At 49.0% G+C, this 17,343-nt stretch overlaps 1 protein-coding gene across 2 annotated transcripts in view; it reads left to right on the top strand.

The window, feature by feature from the left end:
* Nucleotides 1–2,761: 2,761 nt before the first annotated feature.
* Nucleotides 2,762–17,343, top strand: part of hdhd2 (haloacid dehalogenase-like hydrolase domain containing 2) — a 42,434-nt gene continuing 27,852 nt past the window's right edge. Inside the window, exons 1-2 of one of the 2 annotated variants that reach the window (XM_063042588.1) lie at nt 2,762–3,444; nt 16,722–16,833. In XM_063042588.1, coding sequence (XP_062898658.1) covers nt 16,733–16,833 — 101 coding nt within the window. In that variant the 5' untranslated portion in view covers nt 2,762–3,444; nt 16,722–16,732. The remainder of the gene's footprint in view (nt 3,445–16,721; nt 16,834–17,343) is intronic. The other variant, XM_063042587.1, reaches the window with a different exon arrangement.

Raw genomic sequence — 17,343 nt, 5'->3', positions numbered from 1 at the left:
TCCCAACCTGACCTCTTGCTTAAAGGTATTGATCCATGATCTTAAAATGGTTGGGAAGCCCTACTCTAGGGTTACATCTGTTTTTGGAAAAAATACAGAAATCCATTATTAAGGAGAGCATACATACACTCAATGGCCACTTTATTGGGTACAACTGCTCATTAATGCAAATATCTAATCATCCAATCACGTGGCAGCAGCTCAATGCATAAAATCATGCTGACGTGATCAAAAAGTTAAGTTTTTGTTCAGACCACACATCAGAATAGGGAAGAAATCCAAGTGACCAACTGCATAATGATTGTTGGTGCCAGATGGGGTGGTTTGAGTATCACGGAAACTGCTGACCTCTTGGGACTTTCATGCACAACAATCTCTAGAGTTTACAGAGGATGGTGTGAAAACCGAGAAAACATCCTGTGAGTGGTAGTTCTGTGGGTGAAAACACCTTGTTAATGAGAAATCAGAGGGAAAGGGCCAGACTGGTTCCAGCTGACAGGAAGATGACTGTAATTCAGATAAACACGTTACGACAGGAGGACATCTCTGAACACTCAACATGTCAAACCTTGAAGGAGATGGTCTGCATCAGCAGACATGGCTTCTTTGTTAGGTGCAGAAGATTCTTAATAAAGTCACCACAGAGTGTATACACTAGTACTGGAGACTGAGCAGAAAAGGTTGATCCCAGGGATAAAGAGGTTGTCATAAGAAGAATAGTTGGGTTTACACTCATTTACTTTAGAAGACTGAAGGATCATTTTATTGAAATAAGACCATGAGAATTACAGCCCCACCACCTGAGCTGGACCACCTCTGGCTACCATCAGGCAGGAGGTCCCATACCACCAAATTCAAGAAATTCTTGAACCAATTGGCATATTTTTGCACTACTTACTTAATTTAATTTTCATATACATTGTAATTTGTATTCTTTTACTATTGTGTATTGCAATATCCTGCCATCGCAAAACAACGTATTTTTGACATATGTTGGTGACGTTAAACCTGACCCTATTATAATCGTACTACTATGACAATGGGGGGTCAAAGTTCAAAGTAAATTCATTATCGAAGTATTTATTTGTTACCGTATTTGACCCTGAGATTCATTTTCTTCCAAGGAAAAAATAACAAGAGGATTTTATGAAAAAAATGTTCGTAAACGAAAAGCAATAACCAATGTGCGAAAGAGGACAAACTGCAAATAAAAATAACCCTGAGAACATGAGTCTTTGTAAGTGAGTCTGTCGTTTGTGGAATCAGTTAAGCGTTGAGGTGAGGGAAGTTAATCCATGCTGGTTCAGAAGCTTAATGGTTGAGGGGTCCCAGACCAGATGAACTAAATCCTAGGATTCTGAAAGAGGTAGTGTTACTTTATACTTTATTGTCACCAAACAATTGATGCTAGAACGTACAATCATCACAGCAATATTTGATTCTGCGCTTCCTGCTCCCTGGAGTACAAATCGATAGTAAATATTAAAAACTTAAATTATAAATAGAAAATAGAAAAATGGGAAGTAAGGTAGTGCAAAAAAACCGAGAGGCAGGTCCGGATATTTGGAGGGTACGGCCCAGATCCGGGTCAGGATCCGTTCAGCAGTCCTATCACAGTTGGAAAGAAGCTGTTCCCAAATCTGGCCGTACAAGTCTTCAAGTTGCTGAGCCTTCTCCCGGAGGGAAGAGGGACAAAAGTGTGTTGACTGGGTGGGTCGTGTCCTTGATTATCCTGGCAGCACTGCTCTGACAGCGTGCGGTGTAAAGTGAGTCCAAGGACAGAAGATTGGTTTGTGTGATGTGCTGCGCCGTGTTCACAATCTTCTGCAGCTTCTTTCGGTCTTGGACAGGACAACTTCCATACCAGGTTGTGATGCATCCTAGAAGAATGCTTTCTACAGTGCATCTATAAAAATTAGTGAGGGTATTAGGGGACAGGCCAAATTTCTTTAGTTTTCTCAGGAAGTAAGGGCACTGGTGGGCCTTCTTGGCAGTGAACTCTGCTTAGTTGGACCAAGTCAGGTAATTTGTGACATGCACAACACACTGGAGGAACTCAGCAGGTCGGGCAGCATCCGTGGAAACGATCAATCAACGTTTCGGGCTGGAACCTTTCGTCAGGACTGCAGGGGGAGGGGGCAGAGGCCCTATAAAGAAGGTGGGGGGAGGGTGGGAAGGAGAAGGCTGGTAGGTTCCAGGTGAAAAACCAGTAAGGGGAAAGATAAAGGGGTGTGGGAGGGGAAGCAGGGAGGTGATAGGCAGGAAAGGTGAAGAAGGAAGAGGGGAAAACACAATGGGTAGTAGAAGGAGGCGGAACCATGAGGGAAGTGGTAGGCAGCTGGGGAAGGGGGCAGAGTGACATGGGGATAGGGAGGGGGAGGGAATTATCGGAAGGTGGAGAATTCTATGTTCATACCAAGGGGCTGGAGACTACCTAGACGGTATATGAGGTGTTGCTCCTCCAACCTGAGTTTAGCCTCATCATGGCAGTAGAGGAGGCCATGTATGGACATATCGGAATGGGAGTGGAAAGCAGTGTTGAAGTGGGTAGCAACCGGGAGATCCTGTCCGTTCGGGCGGACGGAGCGGAGGTGCTCAACGAAGTGGTCCCCCGATCTGCATCGGGTTTCACCGATGTAGAGGAGGCCGCACCGGGAGCACCGGATGCAATAGATGACCCCAACAGACTCACAAGTGAAGTGTTGCCTCACCTGGAAGGACTGTTTGGGGCCCTGAATGGTGGCAAGAGAGGAGGTGTAGGGACAGGTGTAGCACAAAACGCTCAGCCATGATTAAAAGGCAGTGCGGGCCGAATGGCCTGATTCTGTTCCTATGTGCTGGGCCCAGGACCGGTCCCCTGAGTTGGTAACTCTATTGAATCTGAAGTTGCTGACTCTGATCCCCGAATGAGGATTGGCTCCGGATCTCCGGCTCCTTCCTCGCGTTTATTTATACGTGTCCATGTCGTGCCGGAGGCGCTTGCACGGAAACAAACGCTGGGCCGAACGCATGGCTATTAAAATGGTCCACATCTCTAACGAGGGGTCTCGGACCGCGAAACTTGATGGACATATCTATGCAGATCAGCTATTTTGTGTCGCATCGGATCCGGAGTAACAATCATTCGGTTCCCCGGTCTGCACAAGCGCCCAGCGGCCGGCCGGAGTCCTCCTGCGCCGCATTGGAGGACTGCCTCCTCACAACGCCGAGCCATCTTGACTTCTCCGCAACACTCCTCGGTTACGACGTCTCCTCGACCTAGGACGGCCGGACAGAGGAACTAAAAGACGGGGGAAGGTGTGAGGGACGGCCGTGGCAGAACGCCGCCCATCCGAACTTTAAAAGGAGGCAACGCCGCTGCAGGAGAGAAGAACGAGCGCGTCGACGGGGAGGAAAGCAACTCCTTCTTTGCTGGTTGCCTGGTAACGGGTGCGGTCGCTTGAGGTGAGTGACGTCGGTGGTGACCGAGGGATTGTGGGAAAGCCGTGAGTATGCCAGCCCTTTCGGCCCGTCGCGGTGGTGTTGGCCCATGTTTCTATTCACAATTTATCCGACCTGCCGGGGCGCTCGACCACTCACCGTTTGCCGGCTTTAAAATTAACGCCTTTGGCGACGAGAGGGTCCTAACCCATCTCTGGATCTCAGAATCAGGTTTAATACCACTGCCAAATGTCGTTAAAGTTGTTGTTTTGCGGCAGCAGTACATTCCAATAAATATGATAAATTGCAGCATAAATACTGCGGTAGTGTTCCGTTCAGAAATCCGGTGGTGGAAGGGAAGAAGCTGGATGCCGCTTTCTGAAGGTGACCTGGATGCTGGGGAGGCTAGCGCCCGTAATGGAGCTGTCCGGGTTTGAAACTTTCTGTCACTATTCTACATCTATTTGTGATTTCATTGCACGTTATCATATTACCTCAAAGTACTTGCATCTGGAATGGTTGCTCCGAAAATTAACATCTCAAAGGTTTCAAAGGTACATTTAATGTCAGAGAAATGTATACAATATACATCCTGAAATGTTTTTGCTTCACAACCATCCACGGAAACAGAGGAGTGCCCCAAAGAATGAATGACAGTTAAACGCTAGAACCCCAAAGTCCCCTCAGTTCCCCTCCCTCCCATGCGTAAGCAGCAGCAAAGCAACGATCCTCCTCCCCCACTAGCAAAAAAAAGCATTGGCACCCACCACCGAGCACTCTAGAGTGCAGCTCCACAGTCTTGCAGTACCCCCAAAGACTACTTGTTCATCCAGTATTTGACCTACCACAGGCTCGCGCGTTCCCCCTCCCTCTCCCCCTCAATAAGGAAGGGAGTGGTGTCTCGTTTCAGAGCGAGGGGAGACATAAGAGACAACTCGCTGATTTATGGTGTTAAAAGTGTGTTGCATTGCCTTTTTCCGAACTCTGTGCCCAAAGATCTTGGGTCTCTGGGCACACAGCCAGAGATCTTTCAACTCTCATGACACACCGACCTCCTGCTGGGACATCGGCCTTCCATCCGCCCGTCTCCAGAGCCGCGAGATCCCGGACCTCCGAAGGCGAGCTAAGCTCCTCCCTTGGCAGTCGTGAAACCCCGAGAGCGGGTGCCATTCCTGCAAAGAACCGAAGTCAGTGTGTAACTCTAGGTCAGGGTCTTCAAAAGAACCCTGAAAGGGAAAGATAAAGAGAATAAAGATGGAAACAGAGCTGTTTCCGAAGATAGAAGCAAGGGTGTCGCTGTTCAGCGCCATCTTAACTAAGCTCTGCCCTCTTCGTATTTCCCCAACGATCTTTATCAATTTTTCTGCATTCTGTCTAGATGAATAGTGGCTTGGTACAACAAAGACTCTCTACACTTCTCACTGCCTCAGTAAAGAACATCATACTTCAAAGTACATGTGTTATCAAAGTAAGCTGCAGCCATGAAATCCATTTGGTTCTGAGGTGAGTGAAGCTGTCCTCGGAGCCTGATGGCTGACAGGCACAGCTGCACAACATGGGGCAGTACAGTACAGGCCCTCATCATCAATCGATTGTAATGGCTTACTATTGCCACCTTAACTTTGCTAAGATCATTTTACTATCTTAATGCCAGCACATAAGAAATAGGAGCAGGAGTAGGCCATCTGGCCCGTTGAGCCTGCTCCGCCGTTCAATGAGATCATGGACTCATCTCCACCTACCTGCCCTTTTCCCCATAACCCTTAATTCCCCTACTATGCAAAAATCTTCCCAACCTTGTCTTAAATATATTTACTGAGGTAGCTTCCACTGCTTCATTGGGCAGAGAATTCCACATTCCATTGTACTCCCTCTGCCAAACCCTTGCCCACTCACTTAACCTATCCATATCTCTCTATAGACTCTCCGCATCTTCTGCAGAATTTATTTTTCCACTCAATTTAGTGTCATCAGCAAACTTCGAAAAAAGCCACTTGGTCCCCTATTCCAGATCGTTAATGTATATCGTGAACAATTGTGGGCCCAGCATCGACCCCTGCGACACACGACTGACCACTGATTGCCAACTAGAGTAACACCCATGTATCCCAACTCTCTGCTGTCTATCAGTTAACCATTTTTCTATTTATGCTAATACATCACCCCCAATTTATGGATAAGTCTTTTATGCAGCACCTTATCGAACACCTTCTGGAAATCCAAGTAAATAATGTCCACCTGTTCCCCTCTACCCACTGCGCTTGTTATATCCTCAAAGTTTGTCAAACAGGACCTGCCTTTGCTGAATCCACGCTGCGTCTGCCTGATGGATCCATTTCTTTCCAGATGCCTTGTTATTTCTTCTTTAATGATAGCTTCAAGCATTTTCCCAACTACAGATGTTAAACTAACTGGCCTATAGTTACCTGCCTTTTGCCTACCCCCTTTTTTTGACAGTGTGATTTGAACAAGTATGATTGTAGTGTCTCCAAAATAGTGCAAACTATGATTCCCATGAACCGTGCAATTAAAGATGGAACTTGAGCTTTTTTAAGCCTGTAGATTATTACCACACCACAAAATGTGCCTTTGAAGATCTTGGGCAAGGATATAATGCTGAGGCTTTATAAGGCATAGGTTAGGTCAGAGTATTGTGCCGCTTATCTAAGAAAAGATGTGCTGACTATGGAGAGAGTTCAGAGGAGGTTAACGAGAATGATTCCAGGAATGAAAGGGTTAACTTATGAGGAGTGTGTGATGCCTGTACTCACTGGAGTTCAGAAGACTTGGGGTGGAGGGGGGGAATCTTATTGAATGTTGAAAGGCCTGGATAGAGAAGATCCTACAAGAGGATCACAAGCTGGTTGTGGTTTGGAGGCTTGTGTGCCTCAGTGACCCGGAGAGCTATGCTTTGTGCTTTGGCTCTTGGTAGGGTCACCCATGTCAAACGAGTCAAAGGGTAGAGGCCAAACTAGGAGTGGTCCCCTGGTCCTCCAGGCTCAGGGGGTTCAGTTCAGGGCTAACAACCTTGACTGGTAAAAATAAAACTGTTACAGAAACAGCAATGAAAAAGCCTTCTACACCTGAGTGCGATGATATTCCTGAGTCTCCACCCGCGACTTGCATGGCTGACAGGAGTGAAAACCAAGTGGAAGCTACTGACATGATGAATGAACCCCTGAACATGACCAAGACCAAGACGAAGACCAAAATTGGTTTCATGGCCAAGGGCAGGCTGAGATGCAGCACCTTTATTGCTGCTCTAGATGCAAGTGGTGTAAGATAGAGTGGATGTGGAAAGGATGCTTCCAATAGAGGGGCATCCATTTAAAGCAGAGATGAGAAGGAAATTCTTTGGACAGATGGTGGTGGATCTGTGGAAATCATTGCCATCGACAGCTGAGAAGGCCAAGTCATTGGGTATATTTAAAGCAGAGCTTGATAAATTCTTGGTTAGTCAAGGCATGAAAGGTTACAGGGCAAAGTCAGAAGAATTGGGTCGAGAGGGATAATAAATCAGCAATGATGGAATAGCAGAGCAGGCTTGATGGGCCAAATGGCCTAATTCTGCTCCTATGTCTTATGGTCATCATGGATTGGTGTGTCTGACATATCGCCGAGGTCTGACTGCAGCAATCTTCTCTGTGACCTTTGAATCTACCTAGATTTAATGGCTTAATAACAAGCAATAGAAGTGCTTCATAAGGCTTTTCCACTTTCATTCTCGCACCAGCAACTATTTTATTCACCGAAGTGATTCGGTGACATTGATCCCATGTTCAATGCTGGATCTTCCAGAGATCTTTCAATGCAGTGTTGCAAAAGCGTGCCTAACTTGCTGCACAAGTTGATAGGATTGTTAAGGAGACGTATGGTGTGTTGGCCTTCATTAGTCAGGGGATTGAAATCAAGAGCCGTGAGGTAATGTTGCAGCTAGTCAGACCACACTTGGAATATCGTGTTCAGTTCTGGTCGCCTCATTATAGGAAGGATGTGGAAGCTTTAGAGAGGGTGCAGAGGAGATTTACCAGATTGCTGCCTGGATTAGAGAACATGTCTTATGAGGAAAGGTTGAATGAGCTCGGGCTTTTCTGTTTGGAGTGAAGGAGGATGAGAGGTGACTTGATAGAAGTATACAAGATGATAAGAGGAATAGATCGCGTGGAGTCAGAGACAGTTCCAAGGGTAGAAATGGCTGACACTGGGGGGATAATTTTAAGGTGATTGCAGGGAAATGTAGGGGGGATATCAGAGGCTGTTTTTTCACACACAGTGGTGGTTGTGTGGATCACGCTGCCAGGGGTGCTGGTAGAGGCAGATACATTAGGGACATTTAAGAGACTCTTAGATAGGCCCGTGAATGAATAGAAAAATGGAGGGCTATCCGCAAAAAAAATTTCATGACATATGTAAGTGATGATAAACCTGATTCTGATGTGGGTCTCTATTGTGGACTGAGAGTGGAAAGGGGGCAGGGAGAGGGGAATCATGGTTGGGAAAAGGGGAAGGGAGAGGGGAGGGAGTGGAAAGCAGCAGAGAGACATTCTGTAATGATCAATAAGCCAATTGTTTGGCATCAAATGACCTTGCCTGGTGTCTCAGGACTGGGACTCCAGCACTATCCCACAACCCTCCTGCAGGTATTCCACCCTCACCATTCCCAACATCCTTTACTCCAACTCTCTCTCCGCTCCTCATTGACAAATACAGTGCAAAAGTCTTTGGTACCCTGGCTCATATATAAAACTTTTGCACGGTTCTTAGGAGTAGACCTGGCCTCCGCAGCCGCCTGTGGCAACAAATTCCACAGATTCACCACCCTTTGGCTAAAGAAATTCCTCCTCATCAATGTTCTAAAAGGATGTCCCTCCATTCTGAGGCTGTGTCCTCTGGACCTAGACCCTTCCACTATAGGAAACATCCTCCCCACATTCACTCTATCTAGGCCTTTCAATATTTGACAGGTATCAATGAGATTTCCCTCCTCCACACCCCCCCCCCCAATTTTTCTAAAGTCCAGTGGGTACAGGCCCAGAGCCATCAAACACTCCTCATATGATAACCCTTTCATTGCTGGAATTCCTCTAGTGAACCTCCTCCGAGCCCTCTCCTTTCCAAGATAAGGGGCCCAAAACTGCTCACAATACTCCTAGTGAGGCTCCACCAGTGCCTTACATAACCTCAGCATTATATCCTTACTTTTATATTCTAGTACTCTTGGAATGAATGCTAACATTGCATTCATCTTCCTCATCACTGACTCAACCTGCAAGTTAACCTTTTGGGAATCTTGCACAAGTTATAGTCATAGTCATACTTTATTGATCCCGGGGGAAATTGGTTTTCGTTACAGTTGCACCATAAATAATAAATAGTACTAGTGTAGCGATGTGCTACACACAGCGCTAGAATAACCACACGGAGTCGGTGAGTTAGAGTTGCGATGAAAAGAGATTTATTCAAACTTCGCGGCCCGCTTTAAAGCCTTCCCGTTCCCGCCCTCCCTGGCGGGACTACTGTGGGGAATGCATATTCCCAGACCCTTTCTGCGCGCGGGATTTTCCCCCTGCTGGTGAAGATGGCCTGGCGCCCTTTTTGCTGCCGGCCCTCTGCCTGCGCGTGCTGTTTCGTGAGCCGGTTCGTGGGTGCCAGAAAGTGGGTCACCACATAACCCCCCCCCCCAGAACCGGCGATACCTCCCCCAATGTCCACAGTCTGGATCGGCCTCTGTTTGGGAGGTCTGCCCCTGCGCCGCGGTGCCTGAGTCTGGACCGGTTGCGCCAAGTCCACATGGGCCGGTTTGAGTCGGTCCACCGTGAAAACCTCCTCTCTCCCCCCAATGTCCAACACGAACGTGGACCCGTTGTTCCTGATCACCTTAAACGGCCCCTCGTAGGGCCGCTGTAGCGGTGCCCGGTGTCCGCCCCGTCGTACAAAAAGAAACTTACAGTTCTGCAGGTCTTTGGGTACGCAGGTCGGGCTCTGTCCGTGCTGTGAAGTGGGGATGGGGGCCAGGTTACCGAGCCTCTCCCGTAGTCTGTCCAGGACTGCTGTGGGTTCTTCCTCTTGCCCCCTTGGGGCTGGTATGAACTCTCCTTGGACGACCAGGGGCGCGCCGTACACCAACTTGGCCGACGAGGTGTGTAGATCCTCTTTGGGCGCTGTGCGGATTCCGAGCAGGACCCAGGGAAGTTCGTCCACCCAGTTAGGCCCCTCCAGGCGGGCCATGAGAGCCGATTTCAGGTGACGGTGGAAGCTCTCCACTAGTCCGTTCGACTGTGGGTGGTAGGCAGTTGTGTGGTGTAGCTGTGTTCCTAAAAGTCTGGCCATAGCCGACCACAGGCTGGAGGTGAACTGGGCGCCCCTGTCGGAGGTAATGTGGGCCGGTACCCCGAAGCGGGCTACCCAGGTTGCGATCAGTGCTCGGGCGCAGGATTCGGAGGTGGTGTCGCTGAGCGGGACTGCCTCTGGCCATCTGGTGAACCGGTCTACGATAGTTAGGAGGTACCGCGCTCCTCGTGACACTGGCAGAGGCCCCACGATATCCACATGAATGTGGTTGAACCTCCGGCGGGTGGGTTCGAACCGCTGCGATGGAGCCTTGGTGTGCCGCTGCACCTTGGCCATTTGGCACTGCATACACGTTTTGGCCCATTCACTGACCTGTTTACACAGTCCATGCCACACGAACCTGTTGGAGACCAGCCGGACAGTTGTCCTGATGGAGGGGTGCGCTAAGTTGTGAATGGACTCGAAAACCCGCCGGCGCCAGGCTGCTGGGACGACGGGGCGGGGTTGGCCGGTAGCTACGTCACACAGTAGGGTCCTCTCACCTGGGCCTACGGGGAGGTCTTGGAGCTGCAAACCGGAGACTGCAGTTCTGTAACTGGGAATCTCAGCGTCTGCCTGCTGTTTTCTGCCAGCGCTGCATAGTCCACCCCCTGGGACAGGGCCTGTATGGTAGGTCTGGAAAGTGCGTCTGCCACGACATTGTTCTTTCCAGAGACATGCCAGATGTCCGTCGTGTACTCGGAGATGTAGGACAGATGTCGCTGCTGGCGGGACGACCAGGGGTCGGACACCTTAGTGAACGCAAAGGTAAGCGGTTTGTGGTCTGTGAACGCGGTGAAGGGCCTACCTTCTAAGAAGTACCTGAAATGCCGGATTGCCAGGTATAGTGCCAATAGCTCCCGGTTGAAAGCACTGTATTTGAGTTCGGGTGGTCGTAGGTGTTTGCTGAAGGACGCCAGGGGTTGCCAGCGACCCTCGATGAGTTGTTCCAGCACTCCACCGACTGCTGTGTTGGATGCGTCCACCGTGAGGGCAGTAGGAACGTCCGTTCTGGGGTGCACTAGCATCGCGGCGTTTGCCAAGGCTTCTTTGGTTTTAATGAAAGCGGTTGCGACCTCTTCGTTCCAGGTAATGTCCTTGCCCTTACCCGACATTAGAGTGAACAAGGGGCGCATTTTTCGGGCTGCTGAGGGGAGGAAACGGTGGTAGAAATTCACCATACCCACGAATTCCTGCAAGCCTTTGATTGTGTTGGGTCGGGGGAAGTGGCGGACCGCGTCTACCTTGGCGGGCAGTGGGGTTGCCCCGTCTTTAGTAATCCTGTGGCCCAGGAAGTCGATGGTGTCGAGTCCGAACTGGCATTTGGCTAGATTGATTGTAAGGCCGAATTCACTCAGGCGGGAGTAGAGCTGGCGGAGGTGGGACAGATGCTCCTGCCGACTACTGCTGGCTATGAGGATGTCGTCCAAATAGATGAATGCAAAGTCCAGGTCACGTCCCACCGCGTCCATTAGCCGCTGGAAAGTCTGTGCGGCATTCTTTAGACCAAACGGCATTCGGAGGAATTCGAAAAGTCCGAACGGGGTGATAAGTGCTGTTTTGGGGATGTCGTCCGGATGTACAGGGATTTGATGGTATCCCCGGACGAGGTCTACCTTGGAAAAGATCCTTGCGCCGTGTAGGTTTGCTGCGAAGTCTTGAATGTGCGGCACAGGGTAGCGGTCTGGCGTTGTAGCCTCGTTCAGTCTGCGGTAGTCACCGCACGGTCTCCAGCCCCCTGTTGCCTTGGGCACCATGTGAAGGGGGGAGGCCCATGGGCTGTCGGACCGTCGTATGATCCCTAATTCCTCCATCTTCTTGAACTCCTCCTTCGCCAGTCGGAGCTTGTCCGGGGGAAGCCTTCGAGCACGGGCGTGGAGGGGTGGTCCCTGGGTCGGGATGTGGTGCTGTACTCCGTGTCTGGGCATGGCTGCCGTGAACTGCGGTGTCAGTACTGATGGGAAATCTGCCAGGACCCTGGTGAATTCATCGTCAGACAGCGTGATGGAGTCCAGGTGTGGGGCTGGCAACTGTGCTTCACCCAGGGAGAACGTTTGAAAAGTCTTGGTGTGGACTAATCGCTTCCCTTGCAAGTCGACCAGCAGGCTGTGGGCTCGTAGAAAATCTGCCCCCAGCAGTGGTTGGGCCACGGCGGCCAGTGTGAAGTCCCACGTGAACCGGCTGGAGCTGAACTGTAGCCGCACCGTGCGGGTGCCATAGGTTCGTATTGTGCTGCCATTAGCGGCCCTCAGGGTGGGTCCCGGTTCTCTGTTGCGGGTGTCGTAACTCGTTGGAGGTAAGACACTGATCTCCGCTCCGGTGTCGACCAAAAAGCGGCGTCCCGATTGCTTGTCCCAGACGTACAGGAGGCTGTCCTGATGGCCAGCCGCCGTAGCCATCAGCGGCGGCTGGCCCTGATGTTTCCCGGGAATTTGCAGGGCGGTCTGCAGCGGCGGGCCTCCGTGCCCCACCGCTGGTGGTAGAAACACCATTGTTCGTTGGGCTCCTCACTCCCGTCGCCAGGTTTTGTAAGCTCTGCTGCCGGGCCTGGTCTGGTCTGTCGTTGGGCACGCGGCTTGGTGATCTGTGCCCCTCTCTCTTTCCTGGCATTCCACAGCACATCTGCTCGGGCCGCCACCTCCCGGGGGTTGCTGAAATCTGCGTCGGACAGCAGCAGGCATATGTCCTCGGGCAGTTGCTCTAGGAATGCCTGCTCAAACATGAGGCAGGGTTTGTGTCCTTCAGCCAGGGCCAGCATCTCGTTCATTAATGCTGACGGCGGCCTGTCTCCCAAACCATCCAGGTGCATTAAGCGGCGTGCTCGTTCGTGCCGTGAGAGTCCGAAAGTCCTTATGAGCAGGGCTTTGAATGCTGTGTATTTGCCGTCCTCCGGGGGGCGACTGTATAAACTCAACTTGTGCAGCAGTCTCCTGGTCGAGTGAGCTCAGCACGTAGTAGTAGCGAGTGGACTCCGAGGTTATCTGCCGAATGTGGAATTGTGCTTCTGCTTGTTCGAACCATAAGTGGGGTCGCAACGTCCAGAAGCTTGGCAGTTTTAACGAAACTGCGTGAACAGATGCAGCGTCGGTCATCTCTGGCCCAAATATCGTTTGGGCCGTCGGGGTCACCAATTGTAGCGATGTGCTACACACAGCGCTAGAATAACCACACGGAGTCGGTGAGTTAGAGTTGCGATGAAAGAGATTTATTCAAACTTCGTGGCCCGCTTTAAAGCCTTCCCATTCCCGCCCTCCCTGGGCGGAACTACTGTGGGGAATGCATATTCCCAGACCCTTTCTGCGCACGGGATTTTCCCCCTGCTGGTGAAGATGGCCTGGCGCCCTTTTTGCTGCCGGCCCTCTGCCTGCGCGCGCTGTTTCGTGAGCCGGTTCATGGGTGCCAGAAAGTGGGTCGCCACAATAGAACCATAAATAGTTAAATAGTAATATGTAAATTATGCCAGTAAATTATGAAATAAGTCCAGTACCAGCCTATTGGCTCAGGGTGTCTGACCCTCCAAGGGAGGAGTTGTAAAGTTTGATGGCCACAGGCAGGAATGACTTCCTATGACGCTCTGTGCTGTATCTCAGTGGAATGAGTCTCTGGCTGAATGTACTCCTGTGCCCATCCAGTACATTATGTAGTGGATGGGAGACATTGTCCAAGATGGCATGCAACTTGGACAGCATGTCAAAGGCTATCTGAAAATCCAAGTACGAAACATTCACCGACTATCCTGCTTGTTATTTGTTTAAACAATTCCAACAGATTTGTCAGGCAAGTTTTATTCTGACTACAGCCTATTTTATCATGTGTCTCCAACAATCATCTCCAACATCCCCCAATCACTGAGATTAGGCTAGATGGTGTATAATTTCCTTTCTTCTGCTCCCTCCCTTCTTGGCAAGTGGAGTGACATTTGCGATTTTCTAGTACTCTGGAACCATGGCAAAATCTATTGATCCTTGAAAGATCATTACCAATGCCTCCACAATCTCTTCAGCTACCTTTTTCACAACCTCTTGGGTGTACACCATCTGGTCCAGGTGACTTGCCTAACATCAGACCTTTCAGTTTCCCAAGTACCTCCCTAGTGATTGCAACTTCTGCCCCCCGACACTCTCAAACCTCTGGCATACTGCTCATGTCTTCCACAGTGAAGACTGATGCAAAATTGGTGTCCAGAACTAGAGGGCACAGCCTCAAAGTTGAGGGGCGACCCTTTAGAACAGAGGAATTTTTTTAGCCGGAGAGTAGTGAATCTGTGGGATGCTCTGCCACAGGCTGCAGTGGAGACCAAGACCTTGGGTATATTTGAAGCAAAAATTGATAGCTTCCGGATTGGTCAGGGCATCAAAGGATATGGCGAGAAGGCACGTATATGGGTTTGAGTGAGATACGAGATCAGTTATGATGGAATGGTGGAGTAGATTCGATGGGCTGAATGGCCTACGTCTTGTTCTAAAATACATATTCAGTTCGTCTGCTATTTCCTTGACTCCCATTGCTACCTCTCCGGCATCGTTTTCCAGCGATCCGATATCCACTTACACTTCTCTTTTTATATATCTGAAAAGTCTCTTGGTATCCTCTTTGATATTATTGGCTACCTTACCTTCATATTTCAACTTTTCCCTCCTTATGGCTTTTTTAGTTGCCTTCTGGTCAGTTTTTAAAAGTTTCCCAATCTTCTAACTTGCTAATCATTAATGCTCTATTATGTGTTCTCTCTTTTTTGCTTTTATGTTGTTTCTAACTTCCCTTGTTAGCCGAGGTTGTGTTATCTTGCCTCTAGAATACTTCTTTGGGATGTATCTATCCTGTGCCTTCTGAATTGCTCTCCCAGAAACTCCAGCCACTGCTGCTCTGTCATCATCCCTGCTGGTGTTCCCTTCCAACCCACTTTGGCCAGCTCCTCTGTTCTTTTGATACAAGGTGTATCCTTGGATGTTAAGCTCCCAACTATAATCTTTTGGCCATGACTCAGTGATGCCCATAGCATCATTCCTGCCAATCTTTAACTGTGCTACAAGATCATCTACCTTATTTTGTACACAGAGTGTATTCAAATATAACACCTTCAGTCCTGTATTTACCCTTTTCGATTTTGTCCCCCTGCTACACTACAACACATCCCACTGACTGCAATTTTGCCCATTCATCTGCCTGTGCTTCCTCACAGTCTCACTACACACTGCATCTGATTGTTTACCGACCTCATCCCTATCACTTCATTTTTCATTCTCCTGCCAAATGAGTTCAAACCCTCCCTCACAACTCTAGCAGTCGTGCCCAAAAGGATTTTGCTCCTCCCTGGGTTCAGGTGTAACCTGTATAGGTCATACCTTCCCCAGGTGATATGATCCAGAAATCTAAAGCCTTGTCCCATACAACAGTTCCTCGGCCGCATATTCATGTGCAAAAATCTTATTCTTGCCCTCACTGGTGTGTGGCACAGGCAGCAATCCAGGGGTCCTGCTTTTCAGCTTTCTGCCTAGCTCCCTATATTCTCTCTTCAGGATCTCCTCCCTTTTCCTACCTATGTCATTGATGCCAATATGTACCTAGACTTCAGACTACTCCACAGAATCTCATCTCTATTGGTCTAACTATGGAATCCCCTATAAGTACTGCATTCCTCTTCTCCCCCTTCCTTTCTGAGCCTCAGCACCAGAGACCTGATCACTGCTGCTCCCCCCGGTAAGTTGCCTTCCCCAACAGTCTCCAAAGTGGTTTCCTTATTATTGAGACATATGGCTGAAGTGGTATTCTGTGATGTTGTGGGGATGGAACTGGACTCTCTGACGGTGATGTCTGAAAAGAGGATGCTGTCTAAGTTGCATGCCATCTTGGACAATGTCTCCCATCCACTACATAATGTACTGGGTGGGCACAGGAGTACATTCAGCCAGAGACTCATTCCACCGAGATGCAACACAGAGCGTCATAGGAAGTCATTCCTGCCTGTGGCCATCAAACTTTACAACTCCTCCCTTGGAGGGTCAGACACCCTGAGCCAATAGGCTGGTCCTGGACTTATTTCCTGGCATAATTTACATATTACTATTTAACTATTTATGGTTCTATTACTATTTATTATTTATGGTGCAACTGTAACGAAAACCAATTTCCCCCGGGACCAATAAAGTATGACTATGACTACTAGTGGCTCATTTCCTTTCTCCCGACAGTCACCCAGATACCTGCCTCCTGCAACCTGGAGGCGACTACCTCCGTGTAACTCCTATCTATCACCTCCCCAGTTTTCCTTACGAGCTGAAGGTCATCGAGCAGCAGCTCCGGTTCCTTAAAATGTTCTCAGAGGAGCTGCGGCTCGGCACACCTGGTTATCCGGGTGGCTGGAGGTCCCCCAGCATTGTCACATCTCACACACACATCTCCTGGAGCTATTCTCATTGCACTGTCAGTGCCCTAACAGGCGAGCAATAAAAAAATTTACCAAGTACTTCACATAAGCTGGGCCACTCCAACTGGACCTTGCCTTAACTTTATTTGCCTTTGCAGATGAATCGTGATTTGATTGGACTGCTGGGAAATGCTGAAGGCCCTTGAATGCTCATTTTTAAATCTCTCCTCCTGACCTGTGAGTCGCCTCCTCTCTTGCTCCCAATGTGGCAAAAAATCACCTCTCATCCTCCTTTGCTCCAGAGAGAAAAGCCCAGCTCACCCAACCTCTCCTCATAAGACATGTTCTCTAAACCAGACACTGTCCTGCAAATCTCCTCAAAGTTTCCACATCCTGCCTTGGCGACCAGAACTGAACAAGTGTGTTACCAGAGAATCTCCACACAAGATGGTGATCAGCCATCCTGTGACTGCGTGTCGTGTTAATTGTCTGCGCAGATGGGGGCTCGTCAGCCGATTGACGGTGACAACACAGACAGCAAGTACACAACATCCATTGGCGACTGTAACCTTATTGATTCTGGTTTTGCTTGTTTTCCTGCCAGCAGGTTGGAGAATGGCAACTCGCCGAGTGATAAAGGCTGTTCTAATTGACCTCAGTGGAACACTGCATGTTGAAGATACAGCTATATCTGGTGCCCAGGAGGCACTGCAGAAGTAAGAAAATCCAGATTTATTGATCTCTGTAAACTCTTTATAAAATGGTAGATGATTTTCCAATACCTCAAAGTAAATTTATTATTAAAGTACTAATGCGTACGTCACCATATACAATCCTGAGATTCATTTTCTTGCAGGCATACTCAATAAATACAAGGAAGTAAATAAGCAATAAACATGAGAATCGGGTTTAATATCACTGGCACTGGTACAATGCAATACATACACGATAATCTAATAAAAATAAATCGAGGGGGCATCACGTGATGACATGGGATTGAGACGTGTAAATCCAGCTCTCTCGCAACAAATTAGTAAAGTACCGTTTAAACAAAACAAAGTTAATAAATATTTTCTGAAAACTATTTATAAACTTTGTAAGACTACGATATGCCTCCTAAACCGCAACAAAAGAAGTCTGCTGTTGCGAAGCAGCCGCGAGAGGGGAAGAAAAAAGGGCCTACTGCAACGATGAAGCCTCGGACTCAGGTTGGATCTCCTTCGGTA

The sequence above is a fragment of the Mobula hypostoma genome, chromosome 3, assembly GCF_963921235.1.
Source record: "Mobula hypostoma chromosome 3, sMobHyp1.1, whole genome shotgun sequence".
In the NCBI taxonomy this organism is placed as follows: domain Eukaryota; kingdom Metazoa; phylum Chordata; class Chondrichthyes; order Myliobatiformes; family Myliobatidae; genus Mobula; species Mobula hypostoma.
Note: the sequence above shows the minus strand (reverse complement) of the source record. Positions and strands in the feature narration are given on the sequence as shown.